Genomic DNA, 12,062 nt, shown 5'->3' with positions numbered 1-12,062 from the left:
AACTGGCTATTTTTTAATGGTTTGGGCCAGACCTCGAGAGTAGGCCCAATTCAAGAATATTACAACTGAAAGACGGGCCCAGGATCGAGCCCTTGGAGGAGTTAATCTAACAGGGCAAATATGTTGATCCACAAATCCTTTCAAACACAAAATTAAAACTCAATTTGATACTGAATAATATGCAGCTTTAAACTACAAAAAAACTCAAGCTACCTTTAAATACCAAACAGGGAAGCAAAACTTAACAAATCCTAAGAAATTAACCACTAAACAGCCATGACTGATTACTTCTTAAGTCATTGCAACAATTACTAACATTAAACTAACAACCATTTCAAACCATTTTGAGTCCAAACATATTCATGCGATAATCATTGAATCACTCACAATTTGACAACCATTAAAACACTAACAGGATGAAATCCTTACACTTAAACAATTCATTAATTACCCCAAAGGATTTAATCAAACACCCAAGGTTAACACCTTAATGATCTACAGCAAGGAACGACCCTAGAATTATTTTCCATGACAGTAAAGCATAAGAAATAAAGCTGAACAACTGAAATTTATAGTTTAACCATTTGTGCAAACTCAAATTCACTCCTATTTTCAGGCATAGGTTCGTGATACCATGAACACGTATGACTTCAATCACAAATTCATCCTAAAGTAGGCTAAACAGCGTTAAACAGTCCTAAAGTTCACCATTCACAGTACTGTCCTATTTATACACACCATAATAATAAATTGAGTCATTACACTAATTGAAAACTTTGAAGACTGAACATTACAAACATACTGAAGCTTAGACAACAGGAATAGGATTCATTTCATTTCATTTTCAAATTCCAATTCCAGACTTCAAATTCATCTAGATGATATCCACAAGGCTGAATAATACCTGGATATTGAAATGGAAAAGCAAACGGGAAGGGTCATCAGAATAACAACAAAAATGGAGCAGCAACAACACAACCCAGATTCAATTCCAAATCCCCAACTTCAAATTAAAACAGCATCCCAAATACAAATAGAGCTCAAAATCTGCCTTCTAACACCAAACTAATCAGCTTCAAACCATTGAATCAAAGGAACTCAAAACTTTGGAAATTAGAAGAAAAGAACCAATGAAACAGTATTTTTCAAAGATTTTCAGCTATTTGTTTTTGCTATTTGCAGAATTTTCTTCTCTTAGGTCTCTTAGCTCTCTTAGCGCTGCCTTGAAAGACAAGAAAAGGTGTCTTTATAGGCAAGGAAAGTAGGGCAGCCTAGACAATTCAGTTTTGCATTTTGCCCCTTTTTCAATTTTTGTTTTTGCCTAGATAACCTTAATTAAAAATCTAAAAATTAAGTTAAACCCCCCACCCAGCTTCCTAGAAGCTTCTCAGTTGGTTACAAAGATATTCTCTACTTAAACTACCCACCTTACCCCCGAAAGACCCTGAAATTACCCCTTAAGCCTAAATCATTTTACCCTTCAACTCTTGGGTCAAATTGACCCAAACAACAATCCCAAATCAGGTTTGCAAAACTGGCCCTATTCCCCTTCCCAGGCCTCTGTCCCAATCAAAATCAAAACAAAAATAATGGGCTGAATGGGGTTGTCCAGAACCGGACAACTTTTCAAAATAGAACCCAAAACAAACGAGATAGAATTAAAACTAAACATGAACCGCAACTAACATGCTTTCCCTAATCACGCAAAGCAGAACACTACTTAGAACGACAAATAATGACAAATAAAAGGTGAATCAGAAAAAGATGAGGTCGGAGAGAAGAACCCAACGAACGAAAAATGAAGTAAAGGAAAGATGATACCTACTGCAAACCGCAAACGAACATGGCTTGAAAATAAATTCTGAAGATTCGAATTTGAGCCGAAATTGGCCTCAATTGCATGTTCTTGTTAAGAGCAACTGAGCAAGGCCAGTTTCGACTCCAAATCACCTCGTCAAACTAGAAAACACTCGAGTGATATTATTTCCCTATCTGACTTCCTAGATCTGAAATTTGTCTTGTTTGGTAATGAATTGAGGGAATATGGTTATGGATTAGTGGTCAGGGGTAAGTGAGGGTTGTATGGTGTAATTTTGGGTGGTGGTTGGAGCTCTTCTGTGATGAAAATGGCGGAACTAGGGTTCCAGGGTGAGAGGTCTCTGAGGGAGGGGGCTTCTGGGAGAGACGATTGAAAAGAGGGGGGTAGGGATTTTCGGACAATTAAATAGAGACAAACCTATCAGTTCCAGGCCGTCAGATTAGAGGACATCAACGGCTGAGATTAGATTCACTTAGTCAAACGGGGTCGTTTTATTATCAGGGGAAACAGATCGGGTGAGGGTGGATTGAGCCTGATTTAATGGGTTTGGGGGAGGAGTCCGTTTGGGCTGAGTGTTTAAATCAGAGATGACCCAAGACCTAATTTCTTCATTTCCCATTAATTCTTTTTAGTTCCCTTTCTTTCTCTTTTCTTTTTCTATTTTTTTCTCTGAAAATTAAAACTAAAAATCCTAAATTAAATTAAAAACCAAACTAACTCATTAAAAAAAACTAACTAATCCTAAATAAGTAACACCATTAATAAATTAAAGAAAAAAACTACTCGAAAATCAAAAATTAAAATTAAAGAGAGCAAAATAATTATTTTTGTGATTTTTCTTTTTATAAAACAACTTAATTACTAAACAATTCTTAAAATGCAAAATTAACTCCTAAATGCACATGCAACACATTTTTTGTATTTTTTCACTAATTAAAATGCACAAACAAAAATGTAAACAATTAACAAAAAATGCCACGAAAATCCACAAAATTGCAAACACTGAAAGAAATTATTTTGTTTTGAATTTATGGGAGTAATTCATATAGGGCAAAAATCACGTGCTCACAAATAGTTAAATTTTTTACTGATTTATTCAATAAGGATAAATAAAATGCTAAGAAAACGAAAAAAGTGGAATTACCAATGAAATGAGAGACCGCGTGGTTTCTTGTGATTGGATTAGTAAACTATAAATTGAGCAGGCCTAAATGCCATTATTTAGAACTGTAAACAGATTTGATTTGAAACCTTTTACTATCTTCCCATTACTTTATTCTGTTTTTATCAACATAATTTTATCCAAAAATGCCTTACGGGCAGCTTGAAGTTTATGTAGCAAACGCCAGAGGCCTTGATGACACAAATTGGCTCAGTATGTTCTTCGCCAACTCCCTTCTATATCGTGTTAAATTTTACTGATTATGTGAAAATTCATTTATACAATTAGATAAATTCAAAATTTTCATTACATGTTGAAGAAGAAGCTCAACCAATTGATCATATAACCTTGTATTTATTTGTTCCCCAGCATAGTCCAAGGTGATCTCTGTTGAACGAATCACACATTCGAGGTGAAACTCTACGAAGCAGATTTAGGAGAGAAGAGAGAGAGAAGAGCTGAGCTCTGTTACGTCATTAGAAAGTTGAAGAAGAGAGAGTACTGTTACATTACTCAACCGCCTAGCTATATACATGTGTCTCAATAACTGCCTAACTAATACCCACGTGTGAGTCATGTGTGTGCTAATTAACTAATTATCCAATAATAATCTACCCCTGACTATTAACCTTAACAGCTAACTAACTCTCACTAATATCTCACGTAATTTCCATTTCATCACTCCCCCTCAAGCTGGTGGGTGCAAAGATATTGAGAACTCCCAGCTTACCAACCAAATACTCATGTTGTTGTCTTCCTAACCCTTTAGTCAGGATATCTGCTAGCTGCTCCTTGGAAGGAATGTACTGAGTCTTTACCAGTCCTTCTTGTATCTTTTGTCGAATAAAATGAAAGTTGATTTCTATATGTTTTGTCCTTTCGTGGAACACAGGGTTTGCTGCTATCTACATTGCAGCTTTGCTGTCACTGAATATGCGTACTGGAAGTTTTACTTTTGCTCCTAACTCCCTCAGCAATGCTATCAACCATACTACCTCTGAAACTCCACTTGTCATGCTTCTATACTCAGCTTCTGCAGAACTCTTAGAAACTGTATTCTGTTTCTTTGATTTCCATGAGATTGGAGACTCTCCAAAATTGACTAGGTACCCTGACACTGATTTTCTAGTGTTAGGACATGAGGCCTAGTCAGCATCACAAAATATGCTGATCTCACTTGATCTTTTACTGCTCAATAAAATTCGCTAACCTGGTTCCTTTTTGACATACTTTACTACTCTTATAGCTGCATCCCAATGAGACCTTTTTGGTTGTTGCATGAATTTACTAAGAGTTTGCACAGGAAATGCAATCTCTGGCCTGGACATGGTTAGGTACAACAACTTTCCAATCAACCTTTGATATTATCCTAAATCTTCCAGCATTTGATCCTCTGTTATTTCTATAAGGCTGTCTAGTTCTGGAACTGTCAATTTAGCATTTGTCTCTAATGGAGTCCATGTTGGTTTTGCTCTACTTAATCCCAAGTTTGATATTATCTCCAATGCATACTTCCTCTAATTGACTAAAAGCCCTTTGGCTGATCTGCTGAACTCCATGCCAAGGAAGAACTTAAGATCACCTAAATCATTGATCTTGAAAGCTTGTTGCAGGAATATTTTGGTGTCTTCAATTAGCTCCAAGTTGTTTCCTGTTACTAGCATATCATCAACATATATTAGTATGATCACTAAATCTTCTCCTTTCTTCTTACTGAACAAGGAATGATCTAGACTACTCTGCTTAAAATCATCCTGCAGTAATGCCTCTGTGAGCTTCAAATTCCACTGTCTACTTGCTTGTTTCAATCCATAGAGAGATTTTACAAGTTTACACACCAATCTAGACTCCCCCTGACTTGTAAAACCTTGTGGCAGCTGCATGTACACTTCATCATTTAAATCTCCCTGTAGGAAGGCATTGTAGACATCCAATTGGTGGACTGTCCAATTATGCATGGCTACTAAGGAAAGAACAGTTCTGACAATGATGATCTTTACTACAGGAGAAAAAGTCTCATTGTAATCAAGACCTTCTTTTTGATTGTATCCTTTAGCTACTAACCGTGCTTTGAATCTCTCCACATCTCTATTAGCCTTAATCTTGACTTTATATACCCATTTACAGCCTATAGATGTCTTTCCTTAAGGCAACTGGACTAGTTCCCATGTGTTGTTATCTTGTGGGGCTTGAATCTCAGCTTGCATGGCTTCCACCCATCTAGGGTCCTTAGAAGCTTCCTAAAAAGTAGTGGGCTCAATAATAGAAGAGAATACTCCTAGGTAAGTCTGATATAAAAGGGATAGCTTAGCATATGAAACACAATTGTGTATGGGATATAAGGCAGAGTTCCTAGACTTCTTTGTAGTTACATAGTCTGTCAACCAGACTGGCTCTTTTGACTCTCTTTGTGATCTTCGTAAGGAATCAGGATGTGTCTGCCCTGCATGATGATTATGGAGAGATATAGATGTTGCTTCTAAAGGTATTCCCATTGAGTCAGGAGGTGCAGATGAAGAACCATCAGTAGTGGTGTGCAGGTCTAGCTCAAAGTTGTCTGAGGGCTGTGCAATATCATCTGTAGGAGTATCATGAATATGTGGCTCTTCAATGATTGGAACAGTAGACTCATCTGCATTTGTATCTTCAAGATCAAAAACATCCGTAATAATAGGCTGGATTTGGTTCCTAGGATCATCAATTGTTTCTTGAAAAGGAAATGAAGATTCCTTGAATACTACATTTTTGTTGACAAAGAATCTATCTCCATCTAAGTCATATAGGACATATCCTTTAGTGACAGCAGAATACCCCATAAAAACAGCCCTCATTGCTCTACTAGCAAACTTGTCAGTTCTAGGTAAAACACTTGCAAAACAAAGACACCCTAATGTTTTCAAATGAGAAACTAATGGTTTCCTGTTAAAAGAACACCTCATATGGGGACTTACCATCAAGTGACTGTGATGGCAGTCTGTTAATAACATAAGTTGTTGTTAAAATACAGTGTCCCCAGAACTTCATAGGTATATGTCCCTAAAACTTGAGTGCCCTTGCAACTTCAAGAAAATGTCTATGCTTTCTCTCTGTTGCACCATTTTGATGTGGTGTATAAACACATGTCTTCTGATGAATTATCCTCATGGATGTGCATAGCTCCTACATAGCTGAATTTACAAACTCTCCATCATTATCAGTTCTAATTGTTTGCACCTTTCTATTGAACTGTGTTTGTACCAGTTTAAGAAAGGACTTAAAGACAATTATGACATCACTTTTAAATTGCAAAATAAAAATCCAAGTTACACGAGAGTAGTCATCTACAATTGTGAGAAAGAACTTATTACCATCAAAAGTAGGCATACTGCAAGGTCCCCACACATCCAAGTGCAATAGTTGAAAAGTATTAGTAGTTCTAGTAGTACTCAATGGAAAAGGTTGTCTTACATGTCAAGCCATTGGACAAACAGCACAACTATCTATTACAGATTTACAATCTTCCAGCTTACATCCTAGAATTTCTTTCAAGGATCCTCCAGATGCATGTCCTAATCTTTTGTGGCATAGAGCTATGTCTTCCTTTGTTGTCTGTGCATTTAATCCTTTGACTGTTGGTATGCTTTTATCAGTGTTTGGGAAAGCTCTTGGAACTAGTATGTATAACACATCCTTCTCTTTACCAATCCCCCCCCACTTTCCTATTTGAGAGGTCCTAGAATAGGCAAAACTCAGGATAAAAGGAGACAAAGCAATGTAAGTCCCTTGTTATTTTGGACACTGAAAGAAGGTTGTAGGCAAATTCTGGGACATATAACACATCATGTATTTCTCCTGTTTCTGTGATCTTACAGTTTCCAACATGTGACACAATAGTACAATCTCCATTAGGTAAATGAACTCTTTTGTCTCTAGTAGGGTTAACATTTTTAACATTTGTTAACATCCATAAATCAGCTACCATGTGGTTAGTTTCTCCTGTATCAACTATCCAATTACCTTTTGAAACCTTGGCGATAAAGGAATAGGTATTTGCCATTGTACCCTTGGATTTGTCTTTGTTGAGCAACTTCATGATCTGGTCATATTGATCAGTTGTACGTTGAGGTGCCATCTGCTAGTTTCTTTCCTTCATTGCTTCTGGTAGATCTCCCTCTCCATCATCCATTCCTGCAAGATTAGGATTAATATTTTCTACCTGTACATTATATGCACATTTCTTCCCGCCTTTAAAATCTTGTAGATAGACAATTATCTTGTAGCATCCTTCCTTTGTATGACCCTTCATATGACAGAAATCACATTGTACATTCCAGTTCTTCTTTGGCCTTTGATGATTCTGGTGACTTCCTCCTTTGCCAGCTAGTAATGCAGTCAAGTCAGTTCCTTCAACCAAAGTAGAAGCATTAGTCACTGATCTTTGACTTTCTCTTTCAATAAGCATTGCATATGCTTTGTTGATGCTAGGTGTTGGGCTAGTCATGAGGATTTGACTACGAGCCTGTTCATAGTTATCATTCAAACCCATTAGAAACTTCATCACCTTTTGTTTCTCCATAAACTCGATGAAACTTTTTGATCTAGCACAGTCACATGGCAGGGAAACCATGCTATCAAATTTATCCCACAAATTTTTGAGTTTGGAAAAATATATCGAGACACTGTCTGTTCCTTGAGTTATCGTTGATATGGCCTTCTGCAGCTGATAAACTTGTGAAGTGTTTACCTTATCAAATCACTCTTTCAGATCCTCCCACACCTTTCTCGCATCCCTCGGATACAGGATTCCAGTAATTAGTTCTTTGGACATTGAACTCATAATCCATCCTAGGACTATAGCATTACATCTATCACACTGATGACCTAGTTCAGTAGAAAAATCTCCTTTCTTCAGAGTTTCGTCGATTAGACCTAGTTTCTTCTTTCCTAATAACTGGATCTCCATCGCAGGACTCCAGGTGGAGTAATTCTCTGAACCAGTCAACTGAATCGAGATGATCGGAGCTCCGGTGGTGTTCGATGGGTGAAGAAATAGAGGATGGTTGTGATCTAGATCTGTTTTTCCCCTCATTGATAAATCTCACTCTCAGCTGTAATTCACAATTGAATTTATCACAAATTCAACAGGATCTTCGAATTTAACTCGCTATTGCGATTGAGCTCTGATACCATGAACGAATCACACATTCGAGGTGAAACTCTACGAAGCAGATTTAGGAGAGAAGAGAGAGTGAAGAGCTGAGCTCTGTTATGCCATTAGAAATTTGAAGAACAGAGAGTACTGTTACATTACTCAACCGCCTAGCTATATACATGTGTCCCAATAACTGCCTAACTAATACCCACGTGTGAGTCATGTGTGTGCTAATTAACTAATTAGCCAATAATAATCTCCCCCTGACTATTAACCTTAACAGCTAACTAACTCTCATTAATATCTCACGTAATTCCCATTTCATCATCTCTCTCATGACAAATAGATCTGTCTAAAACCTAGGCAATTATGATTAAGAAATTTGAGCACAAACGTACCTATATGCCATCTTTATGGTCAATTCATTAGGATCATCATATTCTACTCGGGAACGGAACACTCCTCCCGTTCTAAATAAACTAAACGAATTTAATTTTTGCTTTCTCTTCCATGGGTTATTATGTTGATTGGTTTAAAAAGTTGCATGTACCCCTGGCGATATATCGTAGATCTGTCCGGAAGTGTGAAAGAAAAAAACCAAAAAAATTAGATCAAGTGCGTGTATATAAATATAGGTGATTGTCTAAAAAACATATTGCGGATTATATTTTATTCAACTATGCTTTCTCCTTTAGTATATGAATTGGTTAGTGAATTTAATTGTTTCTTAAAATACCAAAACAGCTGATATGAATCCTTATGTGGTTGTCACCTGCCGTACTGAAGAGAAGAAAAGCAGTACTGCATCAGGTTGTAATTAATTAACTTGGATTAAACCTTGAAATTTTCTTGTATCCGACCTATGTTAATAAAAAAACATTATATAAATTTATAGGTGAAGGATCCGACCCTGAATGGAATGAGTCCTTCCTCTTCACCATCACTCGTGGTTGCAACGAGCTTCACATCAAACTTATGGATGAAATACATTCCAAGACGACGATTTCTTAGGGGAAGCAACGTGAATAATCTCTCTGATTATATTCCTTAATAAAATTAATTTTTCGTTATGCGATTAAAAATAAAATTAATTTTTTGTTAATCGGAAACAGAATTTCCTAGGAGGAAGTGTTTCGTGAAGGAGAAGTAGGATCAACCTCTTATCAGCTTTACAAGGATGATGAAGAATGTGGATCCATCAGACTTGGCCTTACTTTCACTCCTGAGGAGGTAATAGATTCGTCAATTTTAAAATTATAATTTGCACCATCGGTGTAATTCAATATGTTATACCGTGTTATATTTATAGCATATTTCTATCATATAAAATATACTTACTATGCATTCTAAATTACTAATTAACGTTTCTTATATAGATTTATCCGTTATAATCTAAATGACCTATTATATACATTTCTTTATACCGTCAAACTTAAACTTATTTATTAGTAAAAGAACAAGACTGATCAAGAATGATTTTTTTCCATTACTGGCAGAGGGATGAATGTGACGAGGACTACTAATTTTTGCTATCTAGCCAAGGAGTCTGAGTTTATGGAAGGGTCGTTTGGTTACAAGTACTACAAGAAATATTAGTCCTAGAATAAATTATGAAATGATAGTGAATTGTTTTTGTTCAGTTATCATTTTCTTGTATTAGTACGAATAATATATGCATTTAGTTATGCGATAATTTTTGTATTGAATGTAACGTGAAATAAAGATACACGTTTTAGCAAACATACCATTAATTTGTGCCATCAAATTGTTAATTAGTTGACTATTGTTACTTCTTTTATAATAAATTGAATACGAGTACGAGGTATGGAGACCATCTGAGAAATATCCAAATTGTAAGGTCCATTAGCGTGCACATCCAGGAAAGTCAGAAGCAAAAGAAAATATTATCTTCTGCTTATCAATACTTCATTTCGACAAAGCATTCGCAACTTGATATGCTTTTTAAAGGCTATAGCTGTGTTGAATCTTGCCTTCCGTCTGGTTGGCAAGACTTTGCACTTAATGGTGACTGAGCATAATGGTGTACGTCTAGCATATAAATGATTAGCAGAGATGTCTTGGGGACACAATCCATTTACGTGGATGATGAAGAACGTGGATCCATCAGATTTGGCCTCACTTATTTGCAGAGGGACGAATCTGATCGAGGAGTTTGAGTTTTATGGAAGCTAGGGTCGTTTGGTTACCCGTACTAAAGAAATAGTCGGAGGAATGAAGTCCGTAATAATAGGGATTTTTTTTTTTTTTACGATTAATATATACTAATTTTATGCATTATTATGTACTGAATTTGGCGTGCAATAGAGCCGCACATATTATCACAAGTATCATGTGTATTGATTTTTAATTAGTAGTTGACTATTGTAACTTGTTAATTAATTATCTCGTGTTTGCTTCTTATATTGCTTCTAAACTTTATTTTCAAATTATACGTCCAAAAGGAATTCTTTCTAAAACAGAGTTCTATATCACGAGATGATTATTGATGGGTGAGTGAACAAAGTCCTACATTTATAATAGAAAAGATTGGAAACATATATATAGTTAGGTGTAAGTATCTCTTTATAGTTGAAGCTTTTTGAGGAAAAAATGTGCGGATTTGAGCCAAAGCAGACAATATCACACAATGCTAAAAGTATCATTGGGTTAGTTTAGCCCAACAACTGATATCAAAGCTTAGGTTTGACGGGACGAATAAGGCGATCGCAGAGTGATGGCGTGACGTGGAGCTCAAAAATTAACCTTGTATCGAGGTAATGAGCCACATGGACTTATTTCGAGGAAGAGATATGCATATTGTGATAGTGGGCCACATGAAACTTAGTTCGACGGAGATTTTGTTGTGCGTGCGAACATTCGAAGGAGAAACTCTTGGATCGTAATAGTAGTCACGTGGAACTTAATAAGGATCTTTTAATGTTACAAGACCTTTTTAGAAAAAATCCTCCTCGACTTAGTTTAAAACAAATAATATTACACTATTATTAAAAGTATCGATCTTTGGACTTGTCTAACCCAATAGTTATAAAGATATATTATAGTAGTAAAATTTTTAATAACATCAGACAATAAATCACGAAGGTTACATTTGCTAAGAGCAATTTTGAATCATCTTTATCCAATAAAAAAATTGCATGATCCAAAATTTGAAGGATTCATGACCGGTATTCGTCTTTTACGCCACCAAGCGACTGAAACCTAATATGTCTAACTCATTCGAATTCAATAAAACATAACAAGATATTCATACGGAAATACATTTTAAATGAAAACATATAACGATAAATACACAAGTGATGTTTTATACTTCAATACCATACAACAGGGGTGATTTGTATGGTGTCCAATTTTTCGCGTACACAGATTATAGAAAGACCTGGTTGTTCTATGTGTTCCTTATATTACTGTTATGAAATAATAAATGCCAAAAGTAAAAAACACAAATACTTTTACGTGAAAACCACCCGACTCAAAAGGTGAAAAACCCACGACCTACTGCTCAATAGGATTTTTTTTCCAACACTTTACTAAATCATTGAACCAAAACAGCAGTCACAAAACTCTTTGTAAACCCAAGGATTACCTCTAACCCTTTGTGGTAACAAACTTCTAGTTGTTGTGACAGCTTCAAGTTAACTCTGACTTGAATACAACACTCAGAGTACCAAGACAATTGCTTCTAGATAAAGCTAAAAAAAAGTACAACTCAAAAACCCTACTACAATGAAACTAGAATAAAAGACAAACACTTGAAATTGTTTCTTCTATCTGGTTCATGTAGCTTCAGGTTCGCACACTTGAATTACACAGGAATTGCTTGCAAAATGCCTTGCTATTTTGCTTTCAACTCACGTTTAACTTCAGCGTGCGTACCTGTAAAATGAGAACAACCTGCAATATATAGAGTTACTAGAATAAGAAATAACTAT

At 35.9% G+C, this 12,062-nt stretch overlaps 2 protein-coding genes across 2 annotated transcripts; both read right to left on the bottom strand.

The window, feature by feature from the left end:
* Nucleotides 1-4,498: 4,498 nt before the first annotated feature.
* LOC142178920 (uncharacterized) lies at nucleotides 4,499-7,092 on the bottom strand. Its single transcript, XM_075248737.1, has 5 exons — nucleotides 6,797-7,092; nucleotides 6,450-6,693; nucleotides 6,145-6,206; nucleotides 5,354-5,900; nucleotides 4,499-5,083 (listed from the first exon to the last, which is right to left on the bottom strand). Exons 1-5 carry the CDS (start codon nucleotides 7,090-7,092, stop codon nucleotides 4,499-4,501), a joined length of 1,734 nt encoding a protein of 577 aa, XP_075104838.1.
* Nucleotides 7,093-7,713: 621 nt separating this feature from the next.
* On the bottom strand, nucleotides 7,714-8,049 carry LOC142178919 (uncharacterized). The gene has a single exon (XM_075248735.1). It carries the CDS (start codon nucleotides 8,047-8,049, stop codon nucleotides 7,714-7,716), a length of 336 nt encoding a protein of 111 aa, XP_075104836.1.
* Between the last annotated feature and the right edge of the window lie 4,013 nt (nucleotides 8,050-12,062).

This window comes from Nicotiana tabacum, unplaced genomic scaffold, assembly GCF_000715075.1.
Source record: "Nicotiana tabacum cultivar K326 unplaced genomic scaffold, ASM71507v2 Un00048, whole genome shotgun sequence".
In the NCBI taxonomy this organism is placed as follows: Eukaryota; Viridiplantae; Streptophyta; class Magnoliopsida; order Solanales; family Solanaceae; genus Nicotiana; species Nicotiana tabacum.
This window is presented reverse-complemented; position numbering and strand designations above follow the sequence as displayed.

Excerpts from the sequence above, each read along its gene's own strand:
- LOC142178920 (XM_075248737.1), bottom strand. The coding sequence starts at position 7,092 with ATGGCACCTCAACGTACAACTGATCAATATGACCAGATCATGAAGTTG. Across the intron at positions 6,694-6,796 it reads ACAGGAGAAATACATGATGT|GACCTCTCAAATAGGAAAGT; the intron begins GTTATATGTCCC and ends TGCCTATTCTAG. Across the intron at positions 5,901-6,144 it reads GAGTTTGTAAATTCAGCTAT|GAAACCATTAGTTTCTCATT; the intron begins GTAGGAGCTATG and ends TTCTTTTAACAG.
- LOC142178919 (XM_075248735.1), bottom strand. The coding sequence starts at position 8,049 with ATGAGGGGAAAAACAGATCTAGATCACAACCATCCTCTATTTCTTCAC.